The sequence below is a fragment of the Pempheris klunzingeri genome, chromosome 15 (assembly GCF_042242105.1).
Source record: "Pempheris klunzingeri isolate RE-2024b chromosome 15, fPemKlu1.hap1, whole genome shotgun sequence".
NCBI classification, from domain to species: Eukaryota; Metazoa; Chordata; class Actinopteri; order Acropomatiformes; family Pempheridae; genus Pempheris; species Pempheris klunzingeri.
The window spans coordinates 5,614,148-5,631,142 of NC_092026.1; the positions used below are offsets into that span (position 1 = coordinate 5,614,148).

A 16,995-nucleotide genomic window follows, 5' to 3' on the forward strand; every position below is an offset into this window, starting at 1 on the left:
CTCTGCCTGCTTTTTATAGTTATTCCTTCGATTTAAATAATTGCTCTTTTTCGGCACTGTTTTTAACGCCCTTCCTTTCTTTCTGTCTTTCTCCTTTCTTTCTCTTCATTTTCTCTCTTTCTCTGGTGGCAATTTGAGAACAGTAGTGAGATGAGGTGTGTGTGTTTTTGTGCGGATGTACTTTTCCCTGTCAAATGTCCTGGCACAGCACCCTGTGTTCCACTTTGCACAAAGCAATTTTGGATAACACTGTGGTGAGGGAGACAAGTGCCCCAATCATTAAAGATGTGCACCTGTGTGTGTGTGTGTGTGTGTGTGTGTGTGTGTGTGTGTGTGTGTGTGTGTGTGTGTGTGTGTGTGTGTGTGTGTGTGTGTGTGTGTGTGTGTGTGTGTGTGTGTGTGTGTGTGTGTGTATGTGTGTGTGTCACAGCTAAGGCTGCAGGACCATTATCTGGTGATTTACCGTTGACTAGATGATTTTTTACTGTTTTCTAACTAAGCTACTCATCGCTTAAAGTAAAGAGCTCAACGTGACATCTTCATATTGCTTATTTTGTTCAAAACTCAAATATGTTTTTTTTTAAAATGATATAAAACAGGGAAAAGCAGCAAATCCTCACATAAGAAAGCTGGAAACAGCAGATATTTTTAGCCATGCACTGTGGCCCTGGAGATGACTGTGTCTGCCGGTCCACCACTTAGGTTCAGACTGAAATATCTCAACAACTGAAAGCTGGAGAGACATTCAGGGTGCTGATCGATCATTAGAATGATTGTTGATGTATTTTTTGCCGACCAATTGATAAACTTGTTAGATTCTCCCGGTTCTTTTATTGACAGTCCGAGGATTTCAGCCCGAGAGTTCTGCAGTTCCCAATAGCAGTTTTATTCCAGTCACAGAAGTCACAGGTAAAGTACATACAGCGCTGGGCTCGGAGTGACAGAGGCCTCATGGACCTCTGGCAGTGAGCCCCGACTCTTTCATGCATATGCTTTTTAAAGGGTTGGCTGGACCTAGTACTATCCGTGACTGTCTCTAACTGGCCATTTCAGTGTGTGCGTCACAGATAGTGCATCCCTGGTGTGGTCATATAATATTCAAACACTTGTGGATGTTGTTTGCGTAGGCGTGTATCTCTAATCATAACTTTAGAATATGATTAGCACAACAAAATTATTACAATCAAGGTCCGTCTGGTACATTCTGTCTATCTTCTTAACAAAACGATACAGGAGAAGCCACGTCTGTGGAGGTCAGATTGACATATTCTGTTCACTCTCATGAGGAGAGAGTAACTTTATTTGAGAAGGCCTGAAACATTCTATGGTCATATTAAATTCTAATTCAACAATTCCCCTTTTGACATGATTTTATCATGTCAATCCAATAAGAAGTAGGAATGTTGTGTGTATTGTACTGTATTCTTCAGCAGCGAGTTGTCTAGCAGGGCCCCAATCTGCAAACAACCAACCACATCAGAAAGCAGCACAATTACATGGGAGACTTGTCGGCGTCCCTTTTTGGTATACCTTTACTACAACAATATACAATATGTAGGAAAGGCAGTGCAGATTAATGTGACCTATATGTGGGCAAATATGTGTAAGCTGGTCTTCAATTGCAGTTAATAGCAGCAAGCAGTCTTCCTTGCACAATGCATGTGGAAATTTCTAAACAAAGTGATTAAACCATATGATTAAAAGCACAATAAGCAACAACATCTATAAGTATCACGCCTCTAAGTGTGTGGATAGCTATATATGGGTATGTATTAAACATTAGAAGTTTATGGTGTGTGCAGCCAAGGGCGGGATCCTCTTCATCCTGAGAGAGAAATCTGTGGAAGAGCTTCATTAGAATAGTGGAGTAATTAATAAAGAGGTGGTGGAAAGCTGTAATACATGTTAGACAGCGGTGCCTGATGCAAGGAGTACAGCAGCAATCACAGAGTTACTGAAAGAGTTACTGCAACCACAGACTAGATAAAGATAGAGCTAATCAGTGTTTTTCATGTGCCAGATGTTTTATCAAAATAAAGTACAAACACCACCTCTTTCTGCTAAAAGAAAATCCAGGGTCATTTTTGTAGTATATCAGAGTGGACTTAGTTAATCATGTCCACATTTTTGTTTATAGTGACCCATCAGTAGAGAAATTATTCAAAACCAGTGGCTAACATGTCGGCTAATTTATATTCATCAGGCACACCTCTGAGAATGTCAATTGCATCTATGTGGGTGTGTGAGTTCTAGTAAAGGTTAAATGTACTTCTCTGGGTGTGATAGTGGTGGTGGGAAGTCGTCCCCAGGATCAGGGTCAGTAGTAGAGTCTTAGGTCAGGTGTAGAGGTTCTTAAGTCAGTCTGAACCTCAGTCAACGTCCTGTCTTTTTAGGCCTTGTGTCAGGGAACAGTGAGTCTCATGGATCCAGTCATTCAGTTTGTCTGTCAGTCCTCTCTTTAGTGTGAGGCAGCCTTTGCTACCATGTGGGGTCCCTCCCAAAGGGGTGGGAACCAATTGAGCTTGTTGACCTCTCTTAAGGTCCAGTCTCCCGTTTCTACAGGAGAGTTGTCGTGGCTTTGTTCCTTTGTGAGTATTTCCGTTACCTGTTGGGAAATACTCATCACAGTGTTTTTCAACTTTGACATATTCATGTGTACTTTCATACTGTAAGAGTAATGGTGGCATATCAGTGGTAAATGGACAGGGCATTTTTCTTCCTGTCAGTATCTCATGTGGACTAACATTCATGGTGGAAGTTTGTGTCTGCACAGACTTTCGCTAGTCCTTTTTGATAGTTCTGTTTGCTCCTTCAACCAGTCCTTGTGAGGCTGGGTGGTATGCTGCCCTTAGATGAGTGCTGTAACCTTAGAGCTAGCACAGTGGCCTCCACTGTGAGCTTCTTGGCACAACATGTTTAGTAGTCCAGTCCTTTATCTCTCCATACTTGTTTTTATCCTTTATTCATTTGTTTTAACATAGTGAAATATTGTATGCGTATCTGTACAGAATCAGTGAATGGCACAGTGCCCCGTGCCCAAGTGTGGACCTAATCAAGAAGCTTCCACACAGACTCTTACCAGTCTTAGTGCTTGATCGGTAGGGTTTCCCCCAGTCTCACCACTCGTTTTAATTCACAGTGATTCTGAAACGCCCAAGCCGAATTGTCCCCTTAGTAATCCATTGCCCCGACAGAGCTGCTTGTTGACCTGGATCAGGTGTTGGGATCCCCAATCAGTAGTGACTGATCAATGCCAAACACCTCATTCAGTTAAAACATCATCCAAGCAGGGAGTACAGCAACAGAGGAGAGAGTTACTCTGTAGTTCTTTAATGTTCTGCACACACAATTCCCTCTGTGGTTTGTCCGCAGGGGTTATGTGGATCATTTTTTTGTAGGGGTTGTACCCTGCTGTTGTCCTTGCTGCCATATCTGACAGCTTTGTGTGACATGGTGAAAAAGTTGTATACGTGCTTTCACAGAGTCTGTGATTGCCCGAGTGAGGACCCAAACAAGAAGCTTCTACACAGATTCTATTAATCTGTGCGCTTGTTTGCTGGGGGTTCTCCCAGTCTTATCACTCGTTTTAATTCACAGTGACTCCAAAACACCTTAGTTTATGTGTCCCATTATTCAGTTGCAATATCATCCAGGCAGGAAACTGCCCACATTGTCATGGAAAATAACAAACTTGTCCCTGTGTCCTTGTTTGTTTATTATTTTCATTTTATTTACTTATTTGTTTATTTTTATTTTTTATTTATTTTTTTTAATTTTATTTTATTTTTTTAAAAAACCATCACTCTCATCAGTGGCATCACTCTCATCAGTGGCATCACTCTCAACAGTGGCATCACTCTCAACAGTGGCATCACTCTCAACAGTGGCATCACTCTCAACAGTGGCATCACTCTCATCAGTGGCATCACTCTCAACAGTGGCATCACTCTCATCAGTGGCATCACTCTCAACAGTGGCATCGCGGCATCACTCTCATCAGTGGCATCGCTCCTTAGCGGCATCGCCCTTGCGGCATCGGTTAGCTACCCGGAAAATATATACAATAGTGTACAGTATGGAGGAAAGCAAAATGTCCTGCCCTAAAATTTGGGAGACAACTCTCAGTGGTTATTTACCCAGTGAGTTCTGTCCCTTATCAGGCCAAATTAGCTGTCCTTGGACACTTATTTTCTTTTCCCTCAACTGTGACTATGTGGTTCTGTACTTTACATGTGACTACAACATTTCAATGTGGTTTAGTTATACTATACTATTTTGGTTTACGTTTTAGCGAATGTAGGAACAACATTATTCAGACAACTTTGATTTGAGTATGGCCAATGTGCAGAAATTCTATCTCAAAAAGGTTTTCTGCTTACCCTTACTCAGGCGCGCCTTGAAGTTGTCTGAAAAAGTTTTCCTCCACTCACTCCGGGGTTCCTCAACGGGACACGTCTCGGAGTTTGCCAATCCGGGTCACGGCACCAATTGTTAGATTCTCCCGGTTCTTTTATTGACAGTCCGAGGATTTCAGCCCGAGAGTTCTGCAGTTCCCAATAGCAGTTTTATTCCAGTCACAGAAGTCACAGGTAAAGTACATACAGCGCTGGGCTCGGAGTGACAGAGGCCTCATGGACCTCTGGCAGTGAGCCCCGACTCTTTCATGCATATGCTTTTTAAAGGGTTGGCTGGACCTAGTACTATCCGTGACTGTCTCTAACTGGCCATTTCAGTGTGTGCGTCACAGATAGTGCATCCCTGGTGTGGTCATATAATATTCAAACACTTGTGGATGTTGTTTGCGTAGGCGTGTATCTCTAATCATAACTTTAGAATATGATTAGCACAACAAAATTATTACAATCAAGGTCCGTCTGGTACATTCTGTCTATCTTCTTAACAAAACGATACAGGAGAAGCCACGTCTGTGGAGGTCAGATTGACATATTCTGTTCACTCTCATGAGGAGAGAGTAACTTTATTTGAGAAGGCCTGAAACATTCTATGGTCATATTAAATTCTAATTCAACAAACTGATGTATTGTTTTAGCTCCACAAAGAACTCTTTGCTCCTCAATCTCCATCTCTTTAAGTGAAGTTAAAACCATCCAGTGAAATCAACAAAAATTAGCTTTTTCAGACTTAATTCCTTCATGACGGCAGCGAGCGAGATTAATGGGTTGTGTTTGACTCGTGTGGGTGGGACACGTTTCATCACGCTTTTGTGCAAGCGGTTTGGACGTTAAATGAGTGAGGCAGCAGCAGTGCGTCATATTCAGGCAGACTTTGATTCAGTTTCATTACTGCTGGGGTTGTGAATCTGTCACCTGAATCTAGTGCGACCCCAGAGAGCCTTATGGATGGCACCGGCAAGGCCTTCTGTGTCTATGTGTGTGTACCCATGTATCCGTGTGAGAGAGAGAGATAAATAGGTTTTGCGTAGGTGTCCGTAAAGGAGTGCTCAATCACTGTAGCACTAATGGTCTTCCCTTAGGGCACCAAGGATTTTAAGGTGTCATAGCAGGAGTGAGGAAATAGAAGAACTTAGCAGCAGACAGACAGGAAATGTTTGTGTATTCCCACATCTTCTGTGTTTTAATCTGCCTGAATACACTGCATCTTATTTTTAGGTAACTACTAGTTTCAATTCCTAGATCACCAGCGATGCAAGTTCAGCACTGAAGGAAAAGAGTTTTTGGGAGGAATTTTTTCAAGAGAAGAGCAGATTAATGTAAGCAGAGGAGGAAGATGTGGGAGAAGGAGTATGATTCATTAGGGAGATGGTGACTGGGGTTTCTACATGAAGAGTTCAGACTAATATGGCAGAAGAAGAGAGAGACTCTGACTGGAGTGAGAATACAAAAAAGTGATGCATCAGGGGAATTTCTCTAAAGGCAACCATCAACTTGTGTGTAAAGGTCATTCCTTCCACAAAACATATGCATACTCAGTTTCATCTTGTCGGTGAGCATGGCGCTAGTGTGCAGCTGGCTGTGAATCTGCTTGTGTTTGGTGTTTTGCTGAACGTACTTTTCCTGCTTGCTGCGCTTCTATTGATTGCCGCATGGCAGGCGCTGGGGCGTTCGGTATCAGGCCTTGGATAATTTGTACCAATTGAGAGGGTGTCAGCTCTGCTGTGGTCCCCATGGATTTACTGGTACAGTAAGACAGAGTAAGACAGACCGAGAGACAGGGACAGAGACAAATGGTTAGGGGAAGAAAGTAGAGGAAAAATGGACTGGAGGTGGAAAAGGAGAGAAAGCTGGTGAAAATAGAGTAGACAAATTTGAGGAAACGGCAACAATAAGAAGTCAAACCTACAAAGAGACTGTGATAAAAGGGGATAGATATTTCTACATATAACTGCCTAATAAGTCTAAAGATGTCTTTATGAGTGCACCACTTCTTTTCATCAACTGCAAGACAGGTTTTAAGTGCCAGCCTGGAGTCTGTACTTTGACGTCCTGTTAGGAGCCAGACGCTACAGTTTATGTCTAGCTCTGGCATCTTCAGCTACCCAGGGATTCCCTCAGTAGGAATGAATGTCAGCAATGTAGAGAGGATGGTAGTTTGTTTAATCTAGGGGTTGCTAAGAAGAGATGTAATATAAATGTGTGTGTCTGTTTTTCTGCGTGTGTTTGTGTGTGAGCTCTGTTTTTATACGCTGCGGTGCCCAAACGTCCCCCCCCAGGAGTGGAAAGTGGAAGAAGTGACCACTTTGTGATTCATTTTTCAGACACAAGAGGAATGACGGTAACTTGGGCTGTAACTTAGCACGACAGTTAAAGTTCAAATAAGGTTGCAGTGGTTTAAAATCAGTTGTGCGATGGTGGTAAAAAGTGATGTGGTCTAAGTTTAGGATAAGAATAAAAGCTTATCAAAAAAACTATAACACATCTGTTACAATAAGACACATGAAAGTAGTTTAGTCTTTGCCTTTTCTCAAACTTCACTTGTTGTAACAGTTCTGCTGCTCTCCATGATGAATTTCAAGCTTGACCAACATATCAGCGCGTGAGCATTCTTTTAAATTAACACACTACCTAATTCTGCTCTTAAATCAGAATTCACTAGGACTATAATCATTTGAGTTCACCGACCCTTGAAAGGTGACTCAGAAAATTTTGCACACTGCCGATATATTTTAATGCAGTCTCATAGCCGTTTCCTCTGAAAAAGACACCTCAATATTTCAGGAGGCGGCTGCTGAATTTCTCATGTGATAAGAGAAACAGACGTGAAATGCTGTAGTTGCAGTTCATTAAATGTTTCATTGCCTGGACTGTCTCTCCAAATAAATGTCCCTGGTGTTTCAGTGGTCTTGAGGGCAAGTCATGTGTACTAACTTTAGTAGAATTCCACTTCAGTAAAGTTGTTTATTCAAGGAGGATAAAAATGTATTAAAGGAATAGTTTGTCATGTTGGGAATTTCGCTTATTCAGAGTTCTTGCCAAGAGTTAGATGAAAAGCTCGATACCATCAGGCTTGCTGTTCCCCCAGTTTCCAGTCTTTATGCTAAGCTAAGCTAACCTGCCGCTGGCTGGAGCCTGATATTGAACAGACAGATATGAGAGTGATATCGATCTTCTCATCTAACACACAGCAAGAATAAGTGTGTTTCCAAAATGTCAAACTGTTCCTTTAAGATATCCCCTGAAAGTTTGTGAACGTCTGACTGCATGTGATTCAGTAGACGAAGCCACCCACAGTCTTAGTGGTGCAAGACAACAGCTGTTTCTGCTGCTGTCACAGTGTCTGCAGGTGGCTAGGATGATAACTTGTGGATAACCTGCTGATCTAGGATCCAGGACACGCGCACTCTCATGCCAGACACTGACGCATTAATACAGGAAAGCTGAATGAGTGTTCAACTTTTAACTCTGATCCTGTGTGGCCTCATGGGTCTCTGGTTGTCCTTGACTAACCCTCTCTGTATGCATGTATAGTAAATTCTACTGTATTCAAGATTACTTGGAAAAGTTTGGAAGACTTTGTTAGTCATAAGTTCATGATTAAACAGAGTGCTTTGGATGGGAATGTGGAAAAGTCCGCAGACATCACTAGTCTGATCTCCAAGGGTGGTGCAGTAATGAGTGAGAGGGGAGAGGCACCTCAGCAGTTTCCTATCCCTGTGTGTGTGTGTGTGTACGCATGTGTGTGACTCAAATACCTGTCTGCCCATTCACAGCAGACAGGCAGACGCACACATTGTTCTCCTCTCGTACAATGTCACACACTTGCAGACACACACACACACACACACACACACACACACACACACACACACACACACCATCCTTTCATGCTTTTTAGTTACTGGAGCTTGTTAGTGGTGCAGCAGGAGAAGCCAGATGAAGATAGCCTACACTTCAGGTGCACACTGCTGTCTGTCCCTCTGCCTGTCTGTCTGTCTGTCTTTCTGTCTGGCTGTGCTCTCCCTTCTTATTTCATCATTTTTTTTGACAAGGCTTTTAAAATACTATTTTAATGTAACTTGTCGGTTCCTTTTTGTCTCAAATTCACTGACCTTTTTGCTGCACTTCTCTCTGTGCCCCCAAATCCATCCCCTGTGGAGCCCATGTGTGTTATTTGATATTTACAAAGCAACAACCAAGATCAAAATCATAGTGGAGCTGGCACAGTTAGTCGGTGAATTGATAAGTTGACTGATAGAACATTAATTTGTGTTGATAATCAAATAATTGCTTAAGTAATTTTTAATGCAAAAATGATTAACATTGTCTAGTTTCAGCTCAATGTCTCTTAATTTAATACTTTTGTCCAAATTATTAGTTAGTTAAGCAGAATATTATTATCAGATTCATAGATAATGAAAATACCTTTTAGTTTCAACCCTAAATTATAGCATCACCTAAATTTTTTTGGTTTTCATGCGAGTGTATCTTTACACACATGTGGCACTATGAAACCCTCTCTCCCCTTCATACCTGTCTAACTCAGCTGAAAGTAGTTGAAGGGACGGGAGAACGAGTGCAGTCCTAAATGAGTTGGCTGCCGAAGAAGAGAGAGATGGAGGGAGATGGAGGAAAAGTAAACAACAGATGGCTAAAGCATGTTGCTGCCATTCGCAGCAGCAGACGCTCCGCTAGCCCACCACCAGCCTCTTGAGAGGTTACTACGCAACGGCGACCGTGACGACACAGGGTCAGAGATCAAGTGCCTCCTTGATGACAGCCCATAATGCCAGATTGTCATCCACATGCTGTGCTAGACTAGGCCAGCTGACGCACACACACACACACACACACACACACACACACACACACACACACACACACACACACACACACACACCACACACACACACACACACACACCACACACAGACACACCACACACAGACACACACACACACACCACACACACACACACACACACACACACACAGTGAGAGTTTGTACAGTGTTAAATAGTGCTGTCTTTGGCTTAAGTTTGGAAGTGATGACTCTGGAATCTTCCATACAGCGTCCACCCTTAACCCACCTGCCAGCCGTGATGACACACAGTGAGGCAGCTGTGTGTGTGTGTGTGTGTGTGTGTGTGTGTGTGTGTGTGTGTGTGTGTGTGTGTGTGTGTGTGTGTGTGTGTGTGTGTGTGTGTGTGTGTGTGTGTGTGTGTGTGTGTGTGTGTGTGTGTGTGTGTGTGTGTGTGTGTGTGTGTGTTTGTGTGTGTGTCCGAGAACTGAACCCTCTCATGTTGAGGAGTGAACTGAGTGGTGGTACACATTGGCTGCCAGCTGCCATGACCTCATTCACATTGAGAGAGACGGAGAGAGAGAGAGAGACAGAGGATGGGAAAATGCAACTGTCCAAAATGAGATGTGTGTGTGTGTGTGTGTGTGTGTGTTGGGAAGGCATTGAAATTTCACACAGAATTACACCATGACCTCACTCTGTGGTGTAGTGGCTGACTGGTCTGGTGGTTGGTTTGCTTGTGTCATCAGTCTTAAGTTAACACAAAATGAAAACACTGCATGTATTTTTGTATTAACTTTACTGCACTTTACATTTAAGAAAAGTACAGACAGTGGCCTTTTTGACATTGTATGTTTTCAAGGGAATTTTCAGCTCAATATTATTGGCTTTTCCAGTCCATACATAGATTAAGACAATAAACTGAGCAGAGATACACTAACAAACATTTCAGCCAGGACTTCAAATAACAACACTGTATTATGAACAGTAGAACAAGGTTTAAAGGATAACTCTGGTATTTTTAAACCTGGTCCCTATTTTTACATATTTTGCCTTCGAACTGAAACAGAAATGAAATGACTGACTGCGCTAGGGGCTGAGAACGGGTGGCAAATGGGCTGTCATGGCTGAAATGTAATCCATCAGGGCAATTGCACTCGATGACAGTACGTCCGCTACAAATTCTTGTTTTTGCCACAGACAGGCTCAGATTGTTATTTGAAGTGTCTGACAACATTATGGAAAGGATCCCTATAGAGGCTGGCCTGTTAGATCCTTTTGTTGTACTGTGTTGTTCAACCTCACCAGATTCCATTGACAAAAACAGTAATTTTACCTCACAAACCACAAGAGTTACTGGTCTACTGCTGCCTCAATTGGTGAGTTTATTTGTGTCATTGTTATTACAATTACTATACAATTTAAAACACCAAAGTCACACATAATAAAACAGACAAACTAATTGTTTGAGATAAGGGTAGACGTAATTTTACTGTTTTTGTCAGGGATCATCTATGTAATGTTATCAGGCACTTCAGATAACAATCTGAGCCTGTCAGTGGCAAAAATAAGCACTTTTAGTGAACACACTTCGATCAGACACAATTGCCCTGAAGGATTGCATTGCAGCAAAAAGTGCCTGTTTGCTGCCTGTTTTTGGCTGCAGGCAGAGGAGGTCTACTGAACCACTTCCAAAAGTTTTTGTACCTACCAGTCACCTCGAACCCAGCACATGTAAAAATAGGACCCAGTTTTAAAAATACTGGATTTATCCTTTAACCTTCTGTATCTATCTTTTATACTTGCAGCTTAAATGGGCTGTGCATCACCCCGCTCGAGCTGTGAGACATTCTTACCAGAAGAAGCATCAGCTCAGGTTTGCTTTGCTGTTTGTGGTGGGTGAGGTAAAAACAAGTAGCAGATAGATGAGACACATACAGAGTTGTGTCATCCACTTCCCTGTCTGCCAGAGGTGTGACTGAGTCTTTTCCGGTGAACAGGAAGCACCAGCTGTTGTTCCTGGAAGAGAACTACGTCAGATTTACCACACAGAACTGTGTGTGTGTGTGTGTGTGTGTGTGTGTGTGTGTGTGTGTGTGTGTGCGTGTGCGTGTGCAGCTTTATATGCTACAATATGGTGTTAAAACTAATGATTGTCAACTAAACTAACAATAAATATTAGACTATTAAATTAATATATATGAACAAATTAAAGTATATATAGATTTTTGCCAAATTAAGTCTATATTTTTTAAATTAATATCAAAAGAAAGAATTGGTGTCACCTCTACCCCAAATAAACCAAACGTCAAAGTGAATTCAACTGAAACTGAATAAGAACAGAACCGAAACATCCCCACCCACACTGGAAACTAATACATTGTACTGAAAATGACATTGGAATGGAAATTAACATTCTAATAAAAATAAAACCACAATATCAACCATGGTTATTGCTCACTAGGAGTTGAGCTGCCTGCTGCTGTTATGGCACTGTGTGTGTCCCATACTATACTATCTTTCTCACTATCTATATACAGTGAATATGTGTGTGAGGGTAAGTGTAAGTCAAGCTGACTTTTTCAACTTTGTTCACTAAGGAATGGTGATAAATAATTACCTGGTGTTGTTGTTTTCCTCCTGTTGTGTTGATATTTTTGCAGACCCAGGCAACTCTCATTAAAATTACATTACCTAAATGAGAGCGCGTCGGCATCAAATCTGGGCAATGCTGCACAACTGGGGAGTGTTTGGAGGGTTGCATGCATGTGTTGGTGTATGACTTTCTTGGGAGGATGCAGGATGAGTCAGAGGAAATGTGAGTGTATTTGTGCCAGTGTGTGTATATGCTTGTTCATCCTGTTCATTGTTTATTCTCATCCAAACAAAGCCACATGACGAAATCTGTGAAACATTAAGTTTTGCCAACACTTACCACCAGTGTCATTCTCTTTCCGTCCTTACCTCTCTGCATCTTTTGTTCTTGGTTCATTTCTGAGACTATAGTTTGCTGAAAACCCGTAGTAACTAATGATTAGAGGGGTAAATACCTATTTTTTTTTACCATTTCTTTCTCTTGTCCTTCTCTCAACAGGAGTAACAGCATCTCTGTCCTTCTGAAGACTTCTGTGGCATGAAACCAAATCGCATACATCTTTCATTCATCACCTCCTCCTTCATCTCCCTCCACGGCTCTCCAGTTAGGAAGTCTCACCTCAGCTCCACCGCATTGATGAGGTAACGTCAAGCTCTACACAGCGCAGCACCCACCTGCACAAACACCACCCTCCCCCTTTATTCCCCCTTCTTCTGTCAACCCCTCCATCGCAGCCATGGGACAGAAGATCTCTGGTGGCATTAAATCGGTAGATGGCCGCGGGGAAAGCGGTGGCTCCCCATCCTATCGGCCTTCGGCTCACCGCCGGCAGCACCCAGAACTGAGAGATCCAGATTTCTCCAAACCCCCCAGGCTCGATCTCCTACTGGACATGCCGTGTGCTGGACTGGACACCCAGCTCCGTCACGCGTGGAACCCTGATGACCGCTCGCTCAACATATTCATCAAAGAGGAAGATAAACTGACATTTCATCGCCACCCGGTCGCTCAGAGTACGGACTGCATCCGAGGACGGGTTGGATACACACGGGGTCTCCACGTGTGGAAGATCCACTGGCCATCCCGGCAGCGTGGCACCCACGCCGTGGTTGGGGTGGCAACCTCGGAGGCTCCTTTACATTCTGTTGGGTACACAGCATTAGTGGGGTCAGACTGTGAGTCCTGGGGCTGGGATCTGGGACGCAATAGGCTCTACTACGACAGTAAGAACAGGGCCCACAGCTCGCTGCCCTCTTACCCTTGTTTCCTGGAGCCGGAGGAGACTTTCACCCTGCCGGACTCTCTGCTAGTGATTCTGGACATGGACGAAGGGACGCTGAGCTTCATGGTGGATGGACAGTATCTAGGAGTCGCATTTAGAGGACTGAAAGGCAAGAAGCTGTATCCCATCGTCAGCGCCGTCTGGGGACATTGTGAGATTTCCATGAAGTACATCAACGGTTTGGATCGTAAGTACCATACATGACACTAACAACACATAATGAGCATGGTTGAGTGCTGATGAAGAGTACTCATGATATGTTGGTATACAAGAGTAAATTCATGGTGAGGAAAAGCCAGGGTTTTTTTTTCGTTTAACCAAAAAATGTATCTGCTCTGCAGAGTTAAGTGAGAGGCGTAGTAACGCAATCAGTTGCATGTCCAAGGCTTTGGTAAGAATTTAAATCTGTTATGCAACTCTGTAAACTCAGAGATTGTACATTTGACACACTTTTGTTCGAAGCTGGGTGAAAGTTAATTTGGCAACAGTGGCAAGACAGAAAATCCACTTGCTCTGCAACATTCAAAGGCAGCACCAGTTTATGCTTATCGGTAAACTGCTCATGGTGTGTCATCATCTTACAGTCTGTGGTCTCTCTTTTATTTATATTTTATAGAAATCTATATTTATAGAAAGCTAATTTTTTCTTCTCCCTATTGGAGCTTCTCTCAGACTCATTTGTCCAGATATCACTGTGTGGTTTCAGGGCTCAGTACCTGAAGAAGAAGCACAAACACATCCTTTTCTCCTATGTACTGGAGTCCTATAAATGGTACCTTAAGGCATCAAGCCATATTATCGTTTTTTTGTTGTTATTTCTTTTGCTTGAGGGGTTTCTTCTGCATTAAGTAGTTCCTGGTTGTAGCAACACCACATCTTGGTGTGGAAATGTTTCAAGAGGGTGTTGTGTCTGTGCGTGAAACAGCTGCACTTTTAAGGGAGATGAGTTCAGAAAGAGCAGTTTGGACGTTACTCTGCCTGCTTTGGGTTTAGGTATTTGGATGTGGTATGTTTTGTTCTCTGGAGATGTTTGACTCCCACTGTCTGTCTACATGTGTGTGTTATGAGAGAAGAGACATGCTTTCCCTCCCATTACAGTCTAAACAGTGGCTCTTTGAAGAGCTCGTTATAGGAGCTTTTAGACACACATCATGGACACCTACACACACGGACACACACCTTCCAGGAAGGGAAAGTGTGTGTTGTGAAAACATGCTTATGATTTGAATCTGGCTGTCTCCCTCCCTCTGTGTTTGCAGAACCCCATGGGTCTTATTTGATATCAAAACAGGGAGTGTTTGTGCCTGTTACACAACAGACAGCTGAAAAGAAACTGTCTGTCTCTGTAGTTTGTTACGTCTGATTTTTTTTTGCCCAATCACCTCAAATACCTCAAATATTTGCTAAAAGTTATCTGCTCTCAAGGGTCACCATGACATCCAGGGCCTGTTTTCTATCCTTAAAAAGAGGTCACAAACCTCATCCTAGCTGTAAACTGGATGTTTTGGTCTTAAAACCGCAACTAGAATATGAATCACAATGAAACACAAAAACTCTTGGCTGAATTTTAAGACTTGAATTTTTTTTAACCGCTGGTTCAAGTCCTGCCCGACGTTTGTGTGATGTATAGTAATCTCCTACACTCAGGCTTAGTTCAAAGTACATACTTTGGCTGTTTAAAGCACCTCACATCAGCCATTTTCCATTTATGGAGCCATCTGCTGGATTTCATGGTGAGTCCGTATGATGGGCCACCAAGGAGAATATGGAGGATATTGAGTCTGCTCAAAGCTCTCACTTCTACAAGCATGTAGACCTCATCCTGTGAAATGAGGTTTGACTGTTTCAAATGTGCACAGTCTAATACAGGGAGGAAAGTGAAGGTTGAAAGACTCGTCCTGATAGGTGTATCATAAGGAATAGAAAGAGATGGAGTAGGTGGAGAGAAGCAGGCAAGCAAAGGTGTGTGTGTGAAAGACGGACACAGAGACAGCAATAAATATAATAAAAACACATTTTTGATCACAGTACAAAGACTGAGAAAGAGTGGGCTGGGCCACAGTGAAATTAATCAGTGCATCAGCTAGCAGGCTGGGAACAGGCTAGTGCTAGACAGTCACCATAGCTCCCAGAGCTTCTTCCTACTTTCTCTATGGTGGGCTGTTAACACTACGCTGGCATTTTGTTCTTGCAAGTGTCGATCATTTAATTCCTGAAAACAACCGTCAGTAGGTTCAGATGTGGACTCCTGTCTCGTAATGCTCAGAAGTTTATATTCAAGATGACGGTCAAGTGAAAGTGGGTGATGAAACACTGCTAATGTGATACAACAGCCTCCTCTGTTGAACCGTCTGCCTCTCTGTTCTTCTAATTGATCGGCACTGTCGAGGTGGTTTGCTGCTGCAGGTCAAAGTTCACCTAACGTGAACATTTTGTGTGAATTTGCTTCGCTTGCATGAAAAAATCCACTGATCGCAGCACACATGTTCTCCATAACGTACTGCCCCTTTAAACACTGGTGTGACCACGCCTTAGAACTGTTGTGTTCTGTTAGCAATCAGACTCTAAAAAGGTACTTTATTATGGAGTTATGCATTCCAAAACTCCAAAACTCCTAAACAAAATAAATGAAATCATGTGTTTGTATGTGTGTGTGTGCAGACAGATGAGACAAAGGCTCACAGTACTTGGGAGTTGGGCCTCAGGTAGGGGAAATCCACTTTGACCACCAAATCTAAAATGATGCTTTTGGTTTCTCATTCTATTCACACATAACCACATTCATAGCAGAGAGTTCTTTTGGGGTTATTAGTGCCCCGCTCGTTGCTCTGAATATGAAATAAAGACTGTGATGAAAGTAATACCCCAAGATTTCATTCAGAGGTGAAGTAAATAGCCTCAGGTTTGTTGCTGAGGAGGCAAACAAGGTATGATTACAGTCTGCGTAGTGGCTTCCTTTAATATCAGTTTTGAAATGAATCGGCTCGTCTGCCCCGCCGATGACTCGAATAGTGAGAATGAAGTCATAATTGCTGCTTGCCTGTGAGTGTAGGAGTGTGTGAATGGGAAAGAGGCAGTATGTGGTCAACCAGACTACAGACATTGTATCAGATTGTCCTTTGCTGCTTCCTGCCTTGGTTTCTTTTTCTCAGCACGACATTTGAGATAAGTGTAACGTGTAAATCTGTTCGGTGTGTTTATGAGCGTGTTTCTTAATGACTTAATCTAACAGGCCATTCCACGAGGAGCGACTATTGGATTGTTTTATGAATTATTGTTGTGAGGGGAAACAACATGAGTGCAGGGTATTAAAAAGAGATTTATAGAAGCAGCGACTCCTCGCCACAAACTGTTTGTTTTTCTCATCACTCCGGCTCAGGCCCCGTCGCACCACGAGCAGTCGATCATCAATTTGCTCCACCTTAGATCACTGCTCTTACTCCTGCAGTAACGCACTACATCTCCGGGGAAACAGATAGCCAACAGCACTCCAGGCTCAATTTAGTTTTGGGAAGATCACACAAAGCAATCAGGGTCAGATAAGTATGTGTTATAAGCACTAATGCAAAGAAATGCTGAGCAAGGTTCAAACTGCATTATCCTGTAAATGTGATGTAAATTATTCATCCTTCCAGCACTCTACCTCTCAATGGAAGAGGAGAAATTCTTTGAAGTCAAACAGATCCCTGTTTGCCAGAAAGAGTATATTTCACTTAATTGTTGCTAAATTACATAAACATGTGTACCTAATTCATTTTGCTACCTCGAAGCACACTCTCATCTGCCTCGGTCTGCATGTGTGTACAGTCTCTCTCTCTCTGTGTCTCACACAGCTCTGTATTCTCACTCGTACTGTCTCTATAATTGTACCAATTAGCCGTGCTTTGATTCACTACAATGGG

At 42.7% G+C, this 16,995-nt stretch overlaps 1 protein-coding gene across 1 annotated transcript in view; it reads left to right on the forward strand.

Moving 5' to 3' along the window:
• LOC139214508 (SPRY domain-containing SOCS box protein 4-like) overlaps positions 1 to 16,995 on the forward strand; it is a 45,924-nt gene that overhangs the window by 986 nt on the left and 27,943 nt on the right. The window contains exon 2 of the mRNA XM_070845379.1: positions 12,310 to 13,280. Within this exon, the coding sequence (XP_070701480.1) occupies positions 12,548 to 13,280 (733 nt within the window). The 5' untranslated portion in view covers positions 12,310 to 12,547. The remainder of the gene's footprint in view (positions 1 to 12,309; positions 13,281 to 16,995) is intronic.